Here is a 12,377-nt window from a genome sequence, read left to right on the forward strand (position 1 = left end):
ACTTGCTTTCCTAAGTGGCTTGCAGACATATATACCAACAGAACAGAAGTCAAATAAAACAGAGAAGACAAAGCATAAAGCAGGAAGAGTCAGAGCAGTACCCATTGCTGCAACTATTCCTAAAGCTGCTTGGTATCTGGCCAGGCTCATACAGAGGCGGCACACCCACCATCAGCCACAGGAGGGTGCCTTCTGAGAGCAGAGGAAAAGGAGACGTTAAACCATATGCTTTATGATTATTTTATAACTTAAGAAATATTAATAGAAAATAAAGCTAACAACATCTATTGTTTTCAGAGAGAGGAAGCTAAATGGAGGGCAGAAATTTTAAATTACATCAACCGATTCACCAAGAAATTGTATCATTTGCTACTCATTAGAAGTGTCTGCAATTAGCTTTACTTTTTTTTTCTATTTATTTAACAGTGTCTACAATTAGCTTTTGGATACCTGGTAGAATTATGTCATATGTTTATGTATGATTTCAAGCTCCTCACCTCAAAAAGTTGGTTCTTATTTATTCCTATCTATACTGAGAAGACACCTTTAAATAGATCTCCACAGGAGAGGACTTCTTGACTTCTATTTATTTACATATTAATTATTTTTAATTCTCTGAGAGCTCCATATAATGCGTTTTGATCAAATCCACCTTCTCCCAATTCTTCCTTCCTATTTAAAGTTGCTGTGTTGATTTCTACTTAAGGCAAGGGGGTCATGGCTTCTAGCTTACTCAGGTTCACAGCAGCATAAGGCTTCCGAGGACAATAAGTCCACATTCCTTTGAACCAGAAAATGGTTTTCAGAGAACTTTTCATTGTTGTTTTCTCTAGACAACAGTCACGAAGAGGGAAAGTGGGCAAATGACTGCCCCTGCATAATCAGTCGTACTAAGTACTACCACTTCTACCCAGCCTTCCTCTGAAGCCCTAGGGACCAAGCCTTTTCCCTACAATGACTCACTTCACAGAACTGCAGTGGCTGCCATCATCTTACAAACGAGAGAAAGACAAGAAGACCAAGCATAAGAAGGTAAGCCTCAGTTGCTAGAAGAAAACGCATTAAACTCGCTACCAAGTTTTCTCAGCAGTATCCAGACAGAGGAGAAGTGGTAATGGCTGGGTGGTGTTAAGCTCATCTCTGGGCAGGTCTGTGGCCTCCTTGCAATTCCTCCTCAGACTCACAGCCATCCACAAGACAGGCCAGTGGACACCCACCAATAGGATGTGATTTCTAGTTTTTCATCTTTCGGATTCTCCAGTTCCTCAGCAGGGGCTGGCACGTCTGCTTTGGGGTACCACAGTTCACACAACCAGGTCCACTCACCATCCTCTTCAGACTCTGTGACACCTCCAGGTAGAACTTGAAGAGGAAGCTGATGATGAGGGCCCTCTTGAACTCCACCTTCCCACCGGGAGCTGAGCCTGGAAGAGTGACTTCATCCAAAACCAGCCTGCAGGCTGTATCCAGCATCTCTTCATTCCATGGCCTCAGAGAGGCAGAAAAAGAGACTCAGCCTGGCAGGACCCATTACCTCACAGGTTCAGATGACAGAGAGGGCAAGCGGCTGCAGCCTCTACAGGAACCTGGACAGTAGGCTCTATAGCCAGGCAACCCAAGGTCAGGTTGGTCTGCTACTCCGGGTCTCACCACATCCTCACCCGTCAGAAATCAGGAGTCGCCCACTGCCTCATCTACTCCTAGGACATTTCTGTATGTTAGGTCTCACTTTAGCTCTGTGTGTTTTACTTAAATATAACACTCTCAACTACTCTACAGGGTAGGTATGACGCTCTTCTTTGACAGAGAAGGAAGCTGAAGTTCCATGAGGTTAAATAGATCGACTGAGTTCAAGCAGTTAAAAGAGGCCAGTAACAAATTAACAGTCTGACTCACTGAAGCAGTGGTTCTCAACCTGTGGGTCATGACCCTTCTGGGTCATGAATGACCTTTTACAGGGGTCACCTAAGACCATGGGAAAATACAGATATCTGCATTATGATTCGTAACTATCAACTTACAGTTATGAGGTGGCAGCAGAAATAATTTTACGGTTGGGGGTCGCCACAACATGAAGAACTGTATTAAAGGGCCGCAGGATTAGGAAGGTTGAGGACCACTGCATTATAGGCTTAGAGCACATGGGCTGAATCAGTTACTTTATCTAGGATCTATTAATTTATCTAGTAAGTTCCCAAGGAAGAGTAGCTACTTAGTATCACCTATAGATAAAACAACTCAGGTAAGCAAAAGAGACAGCAACTAATTAGCACGTGGTATATTTTTCATCAGAATAAATTATTTCCCCCACAAAAAAAAATACAAATTTATACTACAGGGAATGGGCATCCCACACCCCTCCATCTCCCTCTCTCATACATATGCACACATGAACACACACAGCCACACACACACGCACACGCATACATGAACACAGACGCTCATGTGCTTACATATACTGTGTACACAGATTATCTGATGCTCATTCCGAATTTGCTTAAAGCAACACACGGAAATGATGGTGAAATCTTGTTGGACTTCCCAGTCACCAAGCTGTGAGATCCTAAGCATTTATTCTTCTCTTCACTGCAGCTTCCCACAGGGCAGGCTGCTCTGTTTCCCGGAAGCTGATGTCTTTCTTACCTTCCGATCAGTCTTTGGCAGGAGTTCATAGCGCTGACCGTGGTTGGACCGACGCCTCCATACAGAATGGATAACTCTTTAATGAGGTCACCCCCTTCTCTAAAAAGGACTCTCATTCCTGAATTGACAATCGCCAGGGCATTCTGCTGGCGCTGGGCCTGTCGAAAGGCTGACACAAACTCCCACTAGAGAAAAGAGGCACAAACGGAACTCCCCTGAGAGTCAATCACCACACCAGAAGGGGTGATCTGCTTTCAGCATATCTTCTGTTGTGTGCTCCCTAAATTCAGATGCTGGAGTTTTCAACCCCAGGGCGTTAGCACTTGGGACCAGGGTGTTCAAAGCTCTAGAGTGAAAGTGATATTACTAGTCACAGCCCTAATCAAAACTATCTGGTGTCGTTCTAAGAAAAGAAACATCGATATAGACATCCAAAAGACCACGAAAAGGCAGAAGACGGTCATCTATAGTCAAGGTCCAAGGCCTCAAAGGAAGCCACCAACCCTGCTGACGCTTGGATATCAGAGTTATAGTCCCAGACTTCCCAGAAAGTAAACCTCCATCATTTGAGCTACTGGTTAAGCAGTGGTTCAGATCGACAGCCCTCCTAAACCATGTCCTGTGAGAGAGGTTTGATTCACCCACTGCACAAATGAGGAGCCTTGGACTTGAGGTGATTCAGTAATTAGCTCGGGTCTTGAAATCAGAATCAGAATACAAAGTGTGTATTAAAAACCCGTTTAAAAGTAGCTTCAGAGAGTTTGGTGCAGACGAGAGAAGAAGTTCTCCTAGTTCTCGGAATGACAGAGGACTGCACAGCAGGGTCGCAGTGACAAGTCCCCTCTGTCACTTCCATCTCCTCTGCTAACACACTTGTCTCCTGAGCCCACTCAAGCTACAGACTGATGGGGGAACTGGGAAACGGGGAGGAAGAGCCATCCTCACCTTCCTGGAGTAGGGGATGCTCACTGAGACCAAGACTTCCTGGGGCTTTAGATCTGCGTCAGGACACCTGCGAAGGAACTGCTCACTGAGAGGGATCTGCCGTTCTCCATCTGTAGAAAAGAACGACACCTTCTCTGGCATCTTCAATCTCTTGAACAAACTTCCTAAGCTTGGGAGAAAATTCTGCTGGTTGTTGTGGGCGGCTGTGGTGTGTTCTTTCGCATATTCTTGTGTGTGTTCTCTGACAGCATCTTTCAATGTTTCTTCCTGCCTCGCCCTCTTCCCTCCTTTTGTCTTATCTATTTGTTTGCAGATAAAAACCACCCAGAGTTTCCTAAAGAACAGAGACCCCAGCCGTCCCCTTCCCAGTGGCACAGCTGGCTTAAGGCTTTGCTATGAGGAAGTACATGGTAATATCCCTTTTGTTATCCGACCAAGTCAATCCACAATCCTTTCACTTTTTTTTTCTATAACCAGGAGCCCTGTTATCTACAAAGGCGAATAAAAAAAATACCTTCAGTGAATTTGTGCATCACTGAATGCTATTTTATTTTGTCGTTCTCCCAACCCCCAGCATCTAAAGAATTTCAGTCCTTTGGTCAGGAACAGTTTAAAGCCATGGCAAAATATATCTTGGGAGTAAAACTGTAAAAAGCCTTTCGCGTTTGTATTCTCTCATCCAACCTTCTCACGCCAAGAGTTTTTACAAAGGCGTGTTACTTGAGGTGAAACCTTGAATTTAAATCTTCTTCCTTAAGATTATTTAGTAGTTTAGATGCTATAAGGAGTGGATGTTTCACAAAAGGAAAGCTAGCTCATGTTTTTGAATGAAACCTCCATGTATTTGCAGAGGACCAGCTGTAAGAACTTCCTAATAGGTACTAGACAGATCAGAGTAAGAAGAACCAAACTCAAAAATAATAGTCAGGTACATAAATACAGCACAAGGTCAAATGATTATTCAGTTGAAAAAGATCTGTGGGCATTCCACGAAGATAGGCTACGCACAAGCCCAAAGCATGGCACGGGAGTCGAACACCCTGGACCGTGGGGGAGTCTCCAGCGAAGGAGCTCTGTGGCTCTCAGAACTTACTGTTCTTGCCAAGGATCACCTCACATCTGGACACTAGCCAGCATAAGCCTGTCCAACGTAGGGTAAGAAAATACCCAGCAGATGTGCCTAACCTGCCGCCAGCAGGGTACATGACTCCCAGGATAGGTACAAATGCAGCCAAACACATTTGTAATGGCAGCAGCAGGTCTCAACGCCAAATAGTTTGGCTCCCTGATAGAGCAAGGTCTCAGGAAGGGACAGGTGGGGAGACTGATAGGTAGTTTTCAAATGGACAGACCAACTGTTCAGCCTCAAAAAGGCAAAGGAAAATATTAATGTTACAGTGGATAATCATTTTCCAAGCTGGACTTGCTGCCTCCCCAGAGGTGAGAGGAACAAATCAAGGTTAATAACTTCTCAAGCAGAAACTACTATTTACCTTTCGATAGTAAGTTGAGGGTACAGTTACCCACAGCCAGGAGGGGATTCAGATCTGAGTCCAGATGTCTGCTCACGATGTGGCCCCCTAAAGACTTTTAAAAATAGTTACTTTCACTTCTGTGACATAGTTACAAAGCATAAACACTAAGATAAGGATTCAGTGGTGCTAGAGAGAGCCATTCTCTCTGTGTTTTAAAGAACAGGAATCATCAGTGACAGCCACCACGAATGCCAGAGGTTACTTGTCTAAATACATACAGCCATGTTCCTGATCTGGGAGCCAGCCAGAGTTCTCAAGTGCTTCAGGAGAGCACGGTACGTCTGTGTCTTCTCTTCCGGAAGCTTCTGGACCACATCAGCCAGAACATGCTTCACCTGATCCAGGCTGAGGCCAGCCCCCAGGGTCAGCCCTGAAGTAGAGCTTTGTGTAAGTAATGCAACATGGCCACCAATGGCCTCAAAACATAAGACCAAAGCTTCAGTCCCAGGATCTCTATGTTGGATCCATGCTATTATGCCTGTCAGTAATGGTGGTGTTGATGGTGATGACTGTGGTGACAAATGACCATGGTGGAGATGCTGACAGTGATGGAGGTGCTTGTGGCGATGACAGTGATGTGTGGTAGGGTTAACGGTGGAGTTGGTGGTGGAACTCATGAAGGTCAGACTCCTTGAATACTGACTATCACACATTTTGCTGACAGCCTTAAAACATTCACCATGAGTTAAAACATAACCATGTGGTATTAGTAGGTTCACTTGATGGATGACAAAATATATTCTGTTCAGTCATCTTCTCGAGATCTTAAGAGATACTATATGTCACAGCCAAGAACTGGATTTCAGGAGCTTCATTCCCACCCCCCATGATGGTGACTGCTGCTCCTCACTGCCACTAAACCAATCTCCTTCAGGAAAGAGCTGGACTATAGCTGATGATCAGCACACAGCCCTTTCCTCTGTGTGCTCTGGACGGCGCTCACACTTCTCCGTCTTCTGTTCTGCACCCACAGACTCATCCTTGAACAGTTGGCAGGCTCCCTGACACTACAGATAGGAACATTTCTAACACAGTTTCTAGTAGAACTTCAGAGACGTCATGGACTCCCTCCAGATCCTCACCATTCGGCCTGAAGAGAACCGGCGAACTGTGACTAGAAAGGACTCTCGCCTGCCTGTCTGCCGGACTAAGCAGCTGACTTGGTTCCAAGGAAACAAAGACCTTAAGAACTCACCGTCACAGGCCTGGCTTATGACACCCAGCTCTTCGATTCTGTCAGGAGAAATGATGACGGGGTGGAAGACACCTTTAAACTTTACTTCAGGCCCTAAGGGATTGTGTGAGAGACACAAGATCAGAACAAAAGAACGCTAATGACCCTCTTAATTTTGAATTGCAATTAAACCAACGTCTTTGGATATAGGAAAGTTGTTTCCTTTCATTGGTCTGTTTATTGCAAACCACAAGCAGAGACGGTGGCTGATTAAACTTAGGGGCTCACTGGAACTGCTGTTAGCCCTAAAACTTGTGCAATACATATGGCACATTCAAATTTCGCTTGGGAGGAGATCCAGGAAGACCTACAGAGAGACGGGCAGCCACACTAGGCCCTCGTGGAAAAGGAGAAAACTCTGAAACTGCTGTTCGAGTAAACACATTACACCCACTGAGACACCACCCAGACAGGAAAGACAGAGCAGCTTCGGGATGAGAGCCAGGGTGATGCCAGGTAGAAAGCCAGGATACTGGCACCCCTGCTGCTGGCCTACTGTGGGGCCAGCAAGCCAGCCTCTGCTCCAGTGCGGCACAGGGGAGGCAGCCACCGGGCATCTCTTGAACAACACAATGCTGAGCTTTCTGGCTATTTTCCTGATATCAGTGCAAGATGTTCTCCTACAGGATGTCCCAGGGGTGTCACATACCCACAGAGGTGTTCCCCATAACAATGGGGGCCTGGGGATACTTGAACTTGGCTTCCAGGAGTTCCTTCAGGGTCACTGGGGAAATCCATGTCATTCTGTCACCACAGAACACTCTGGTCTTCGGTGGCTGCTTCTCAGCCATTAGCTGTTGAAAAATCAACAGGGATTTGAGAGATCGGGTGACAGAATTCCCACCTATTTTAGTGAAAGGAAACACATATCTTCTAACAACTAAATTTTGTGACCTAAAAGTAGACCCTTTCCTGGGAGTCAGAGTTCAAGGCTAAGGTCTGACGTAGTTTACCCCTGGAAACTGAAGCTGCCATTGGCTCTCTGCTATCTCTCAGCAGCTCATGCTGATGATGTCCACTAACACAGCAGCAGGCTCAACTTTGCCAAAGCGTCCTACAGAAAAATGAGCCTCAGCCTAGGCAGAAGGAGGGAACAAGCAGATGGCGAAACACACTGATGGCAGTCACGCCTTTTAACAGGCATCGCTGGCTGTGTTTCACAGCCCCAACTCCTCACAGGAGCTCTACCCTCACCACTCCCCACCCTCCTCCTCTGCTCCTCCTCGACCCCCACTTTTTGTACTTGGAAGTTCGGAAGCTAGGATGACATGCCTATCTGCCCGTAATTTTTTTTCTTTGTAATGTTTTATTAATTCCTTGAGAATGTTCTACATGGATTTCATGTACTGTTGCTGTATTAACTCCATTGGTCCCCTAATTCCTCCAAGATTCACCTCCCTCAACACACACATGCCCCCATCTTCATTTTCTCCTCTTCTTTCCAAAAACCTACTGAATACAGTGGGTGCTGCCCATGCACTCATGGGGTCACCCACTGGGTCTTGTTCAACCCTTGAAAAAAAAAAAAACTGACCCTCTCTCCCCCGGCTGCCTTTGACTAGCAATAATGTGTCAGCTAGCACTTGGGGCTCCTGAGCCGCTCAGCTCTCCATGCTGAATGTTGACTGGTTTGGTCCTGTGCAGGCAATGAGTTCCTGCGTGCAGGGATCCTGTCACATCCAGAAGACGCTCTTTCCACCCCCTTTACTCTATGGTCCCTGAGTCTTGGGGTGGGGGAGGGGTGGGGCAGAGGTCCCATTCATGCTGAGCACTCGACACTCAATTATTCCCTGCACTTGGACAAGCTGTGAACATCGGCACTGACCACTGTCCGGTGCACTGTCTCTGAGGCGGTCTGAGAGCTGCACCGTTAGCTTTTGAAAAGGCCCCTCCCGACATTTCGCCATGAGTTCCTCCACTCGAGCAATCACCTTCCTTACCATTAGCTCTGGAGGAAATATCAGCTCTTGGGTTGGGTCCAGTGGCAGAAATTCCTCTTCTGAAAACAGTTCTGGGCTTGTCTTTAAAAAGAGAAAATGAGGGTTGGAGAGATGGCTTGGTGGTTAAGAGCACTATCTGTTCTTCCAGAGGTCCTGAGTTCAATTCCCAGCAGCAACATGATGGCTCACAACCATCTATACTGGGATCTGATGACCTCCTCTGGCGTGCAGGCGTACATGCAGATAGAGCAGTCAAACATAAAATAAGTAAATATATCTCTTGAGAGAGAGAGAGAATGAGAGAAGTTATCACAGAGCTCTCTGCCATGATCCCTGTGTGGCACAGCCATATCCACGGGAAATGGTGAGAGTCATGAAGCCAGCACAGCTGCTTGACACGGTTACAGCAAAGCTGAGCCGATTGCTACAATCGCTATCCTTCTATCTGTAACCTTTGGGTTTTCATCTCTGCGTGTTGCATTACTGGAGACTTTCTGCATTATGATTCAGCTCATGTCTTTTCCTAGAAAAATTATGTCTGAGTCTTTTTAGCAAAGTCCTAAAATCACCTTTACCTGGCCACTATTTGGAAGTCTTTCTTATGCCTTGGAGATTCCTAAGCACAGATAAGCACATAGCTAGATGATCTTCTTGGGGTATCTGCCCCTGAGTTAACCAAAACAGCATAATTGGCACAGGGTAAACAGAGACAACTGACAAGCTCTAGCTGGCTAGGAGAATACAGAGGTTACAGATTCAAGGCCTCATTTTATTATAGGCTTAAAGCTCTCTGAAAATGTAGTTTTAAGAGAGGGCGTTGTCCTAGGGGAATAAAACTCTGTATGTAAGATAGACTGACTAAAATAAACTCTTCCTACCTTACAGTACCCATGATGACACATACAGTAAAAGAAGTTAGGTATTAGTATTTGCTCTTCCTAAATTCAGATATTTTCTGCTTGTCTGCAGTGTTCTCAAACTATAAACACTGCCAGCCTAAAAGCTGGCTGTCATATACTAAATGTGTTTGCTTTGGGGGAGGTAGCCTTTACAGTCTTTAAATGAGAGTTATAGGGATAGCAGCAACAGTACGAATGATAACCTGTTCTGTTTGTGTTTTCTAACTGTAACTAAACTTGTAACTCTGGACATGGAATAAAAAAATCCAATGCATACCCTGTACCACGTGGATAATTATTAGTCTGTCGCTGTTGTGTGAAACTTGTATAAAGAAGCACCCGGCTGCTGGAGGTCAGAGCTGCTAAATTCCCCTGACCGTGGCCTGACTCACTTTCTCTCCATGAGAAGGGCCCCTAGCATCTGGCTCCGAGCAGGGGTTCCCCGCCCCCCAACAGGGAGCTGTAGAGGTAAGTCTACCTGAGGTAAGAACAGGACGTCACCAAAGGGCTTCTAGAGCCCCGGGGTGAGAAATGGTGCTGGTAGAGAGAGTGAAGAGCCAAGACCTATGGAGAAGTCTACTTGTGAAAAGGACAGGACTGCACCAAAGGCTTCATGAACCCCTTGGGTAAGAAACAGACTAGGTAGAAAACGGTGAAAAGACAAGAACTATAAACAAGTCATGGGCCATAAGAGTCTAAAGAAAAAAGAATATACATATACATATATATATATATATATATATATATGTATAATATATATTATACAACATGCTTTAAAGAAAAGGGGAATCAAAGTCATGTCAAGGCATGGTGTGACATGGATGTGGGGAGACCCTTACTGCCTGTATGGATAGGACAATGGCCCCTGACCACAGAAGAGCTACAAGCAGCCACAGATCCAGTTAATGAACAATTTTAAGTAGGACATAGCGAACCTTCCAATAGTCCCTGGAATACTCCTATATTGTTATTAAAAAAGAAATCAGAGAAGTGGAGGCTCCTACAAATTAATCGAGAAAGATTAGTAAGACTATGGAAGACATGGGAACTTTCCAACATGGGCTGCCCTCTCCTTCTGCTGTTCCCAGGGATGATAATATCAGAGTCACAGATTAACAGGACTGTTTCTTTACCATTCCTGTAAGTTCTCAGGACTGTAAAAGATTTGCCTTTAGTCTTCCCACTGCAAATTTAAGACAGCCATTTCATAGATATCAATAAAAAGTCCTCCCTCAGGGTGTGAAAAACACCCTCTGTCAAGAATTTGTAGTTACAGCTTTACAAAAAATTAGAGATAAACACTCACAGGTTTATTTGCTTCCTTACATGAATGCTATTCTTACCTCCCACAAGGCCAGAGCCTACCTACAGGAAGTGTTGAAACAACTGATTTCTCAGTTGTCTGCCTGTGAGCTTAAGGTGGCTCCAGAAAACAAACAGGTACAGCCTCCGTTTAATTATCTGGGACATAGTCTAAGGACATAGAGACCCACCAACCTTTAGAATTAAGGCTAGATAAGCTCACAACGTCAAATAATTTTCAAACACTTTTAGGGGATTGTAAGTTGGATCTGTCCTTTTTTAAAAAAAAATAATCACTGCTGAGGTTAAGCCTTTGTCTGACATATTGAAGGGGATCCACGATCTCTCAGATCATTAACCGAGGAGGCAAAACAAGCTCTACAATTGGAACAAAAGGGAATTTCAAACCAACAGTTACACTGAATTGATTGTGCACAGGCTTGGAATCTGGTTATGATAGCCACTCCTCATACTGGATGACTCTGGCAAACAGGCCACTTGAATGTCATTTACCTGTGAGAGCTAGAAAAATTGTTGCTTCATTATTACTCGGTAGTTGCCTTCTTGATCCTTACAGGTAGGTATTCTGGATAACCCACAGACAAGCTATTGTGGAGCGAGCTCATCAAACTTTAGAGGGACATATTGACATATTACTAAATTACAAGAAGGAGAACTTAAATATCATTCTCCACATCGTATTCTCCAACAATGATCAGTCATTGTCAATGGAAAGGACCCAATGTACTTTTAACTTTGAGTGGAGGCGTGTGTATGTCTTCTCACAGGACACAGATTCTCCTGATCTGACTCCAGCAGCAGAGCCAACAGCTACTAAGCCTGACTCCATCCCCACAGTACAAAGAAGAAAAGGAGGAAGAAGAGGATAAAAAGAGGAAGAGGAGGAAGAGGAAAAGGGAAAAGAAGGAAGAGGAAAAGAGGAAGAGGAGGATAAAAAGAAGAGGAAGAGGAGGAAGAAAAGGAAGAAGAAGGAGAAGGAGGAGGAGGAGGAAGAAGAGGAGGAGGAGAAACAGCAGCACCAGAAGCAGCACAAGTAGAAGCTACTGCTGACTCCAGAGCTATGGGTGGATGTTAACTCTTTTGATTCCAGCCCAGGAGCTTAGAGGTCTTGGAACTTATTCCCCCATTTCAAAAATTTCTGATCCTCAAATAACAAAACAAACAAACAAAAACCAAACAACAACAACAAAACCTTCTCGGCAAGCAATCACCTGTAAATCTGAAGCAGTCTTGGTATGTTGGCCCAGGAATTCATGCTTTAGATATTATTACTGTTGCCCTTACTAGACCTAAGAGATCTGCTGCTTCTCTCACATTAGAAATTACTGCTAGGACCCATCACAGCCTCTGCTACTGCACTGTCTCAACAAATGCATACTGCAGCTCTCTAGGAATGTTTCATTAGCGCTTATTACACAGGAGAATATTGATAAAAATTTACAGGGCAAGATAAATACATTGGAAAAAGCAATCTTTTTATAGGCAATCAGATTCAAAATGTTAAGGTTACATTGACTGTTTCTTGTCATTCACAACTGGGTATGAGTTACCCAAGTTCCACATAATTTATGTGACCAAAATATGGGAATAAGTTAGATCCCATTTCCATGGCCTATGGAATAATTCTGATTTGCCAATAAATATGCAACACTTGCATTAATAAATTGCAGCTATAAGTGCAGATCAATCAGGACCTAGCTCAGCTGCAGAAGTTGCAGATAATTTTTTACAGTCTCTGACATCCTTTGTCTTGGAAATGGACATTTAGTCTTTTCATTATTAATTCAGGAATAATTTTGAGAATAGTTCTAATTTTAAGTCCTGTTCTTCCAGTCATCCTCCAAAGACTGAAAAATGC

The 12,377-nt window shown here is 44.5% G+C and overlaps 1 protein-coding gene across 1 annotated transcript in view; it reads right to left on the bottom strand.

Annotated features, from left to right (window-relative positions):
* Positions 1-12,377, bottom strand: part of LOC129683922 (aldehyde oxidase 1) — a 65,528-nt gene that overhangs the window by 37,192 nt on the left and 15,959 nt on the right. The window contains exons 8-15 of the mRNA XM_055616931.1: positions 8,298-8,378; positions 7,007-7,151; positions 6,319-6,411; positions 5,342-5,493; positions 5,082-5,175; positions 3,589-3,698; positions 2,644-2,828; positions 1,327-1,489 (exon numbers count right to left, since the gene is read on the bottom strand). Of these exons, the coding sequence (XP_055472906.1) occupies positions 1,327-1,489; positions 2,644-2,828; positions 3,589-3,698; positions 5,082-5,175; positions 5,342-5,493; positions 6,319-6,411; positions 7,007-7,151; positions 8,298-8,378 (1,023 nt within the window). The remainder of the gene's footprint in view (positions 1-1,326; positions 1,490-2,643; positions 2,829-3,588; positions 3,699-5,081; positions 5,176-5,341; positions 5,494-6,318; positions 6,412-7,006; positions 7,152-8,297; positions 8,379-12,377) is intronic.

The sequence above is a fragment of the Psammomys obesus genome, unplaced genomic scaffold, assembly GCF_907164565.1.
Source record: "Psammomys obesus unplaced genomic scaffold, mPsaObe1.curated_primary_1811, whole genome shotgun sequence".
Lineage (NCBI taxonomy): Eukaryota > Metazoa > Chordata > Mammalia > Rodentia > Muridae > Psammomys > Psammomys obesus.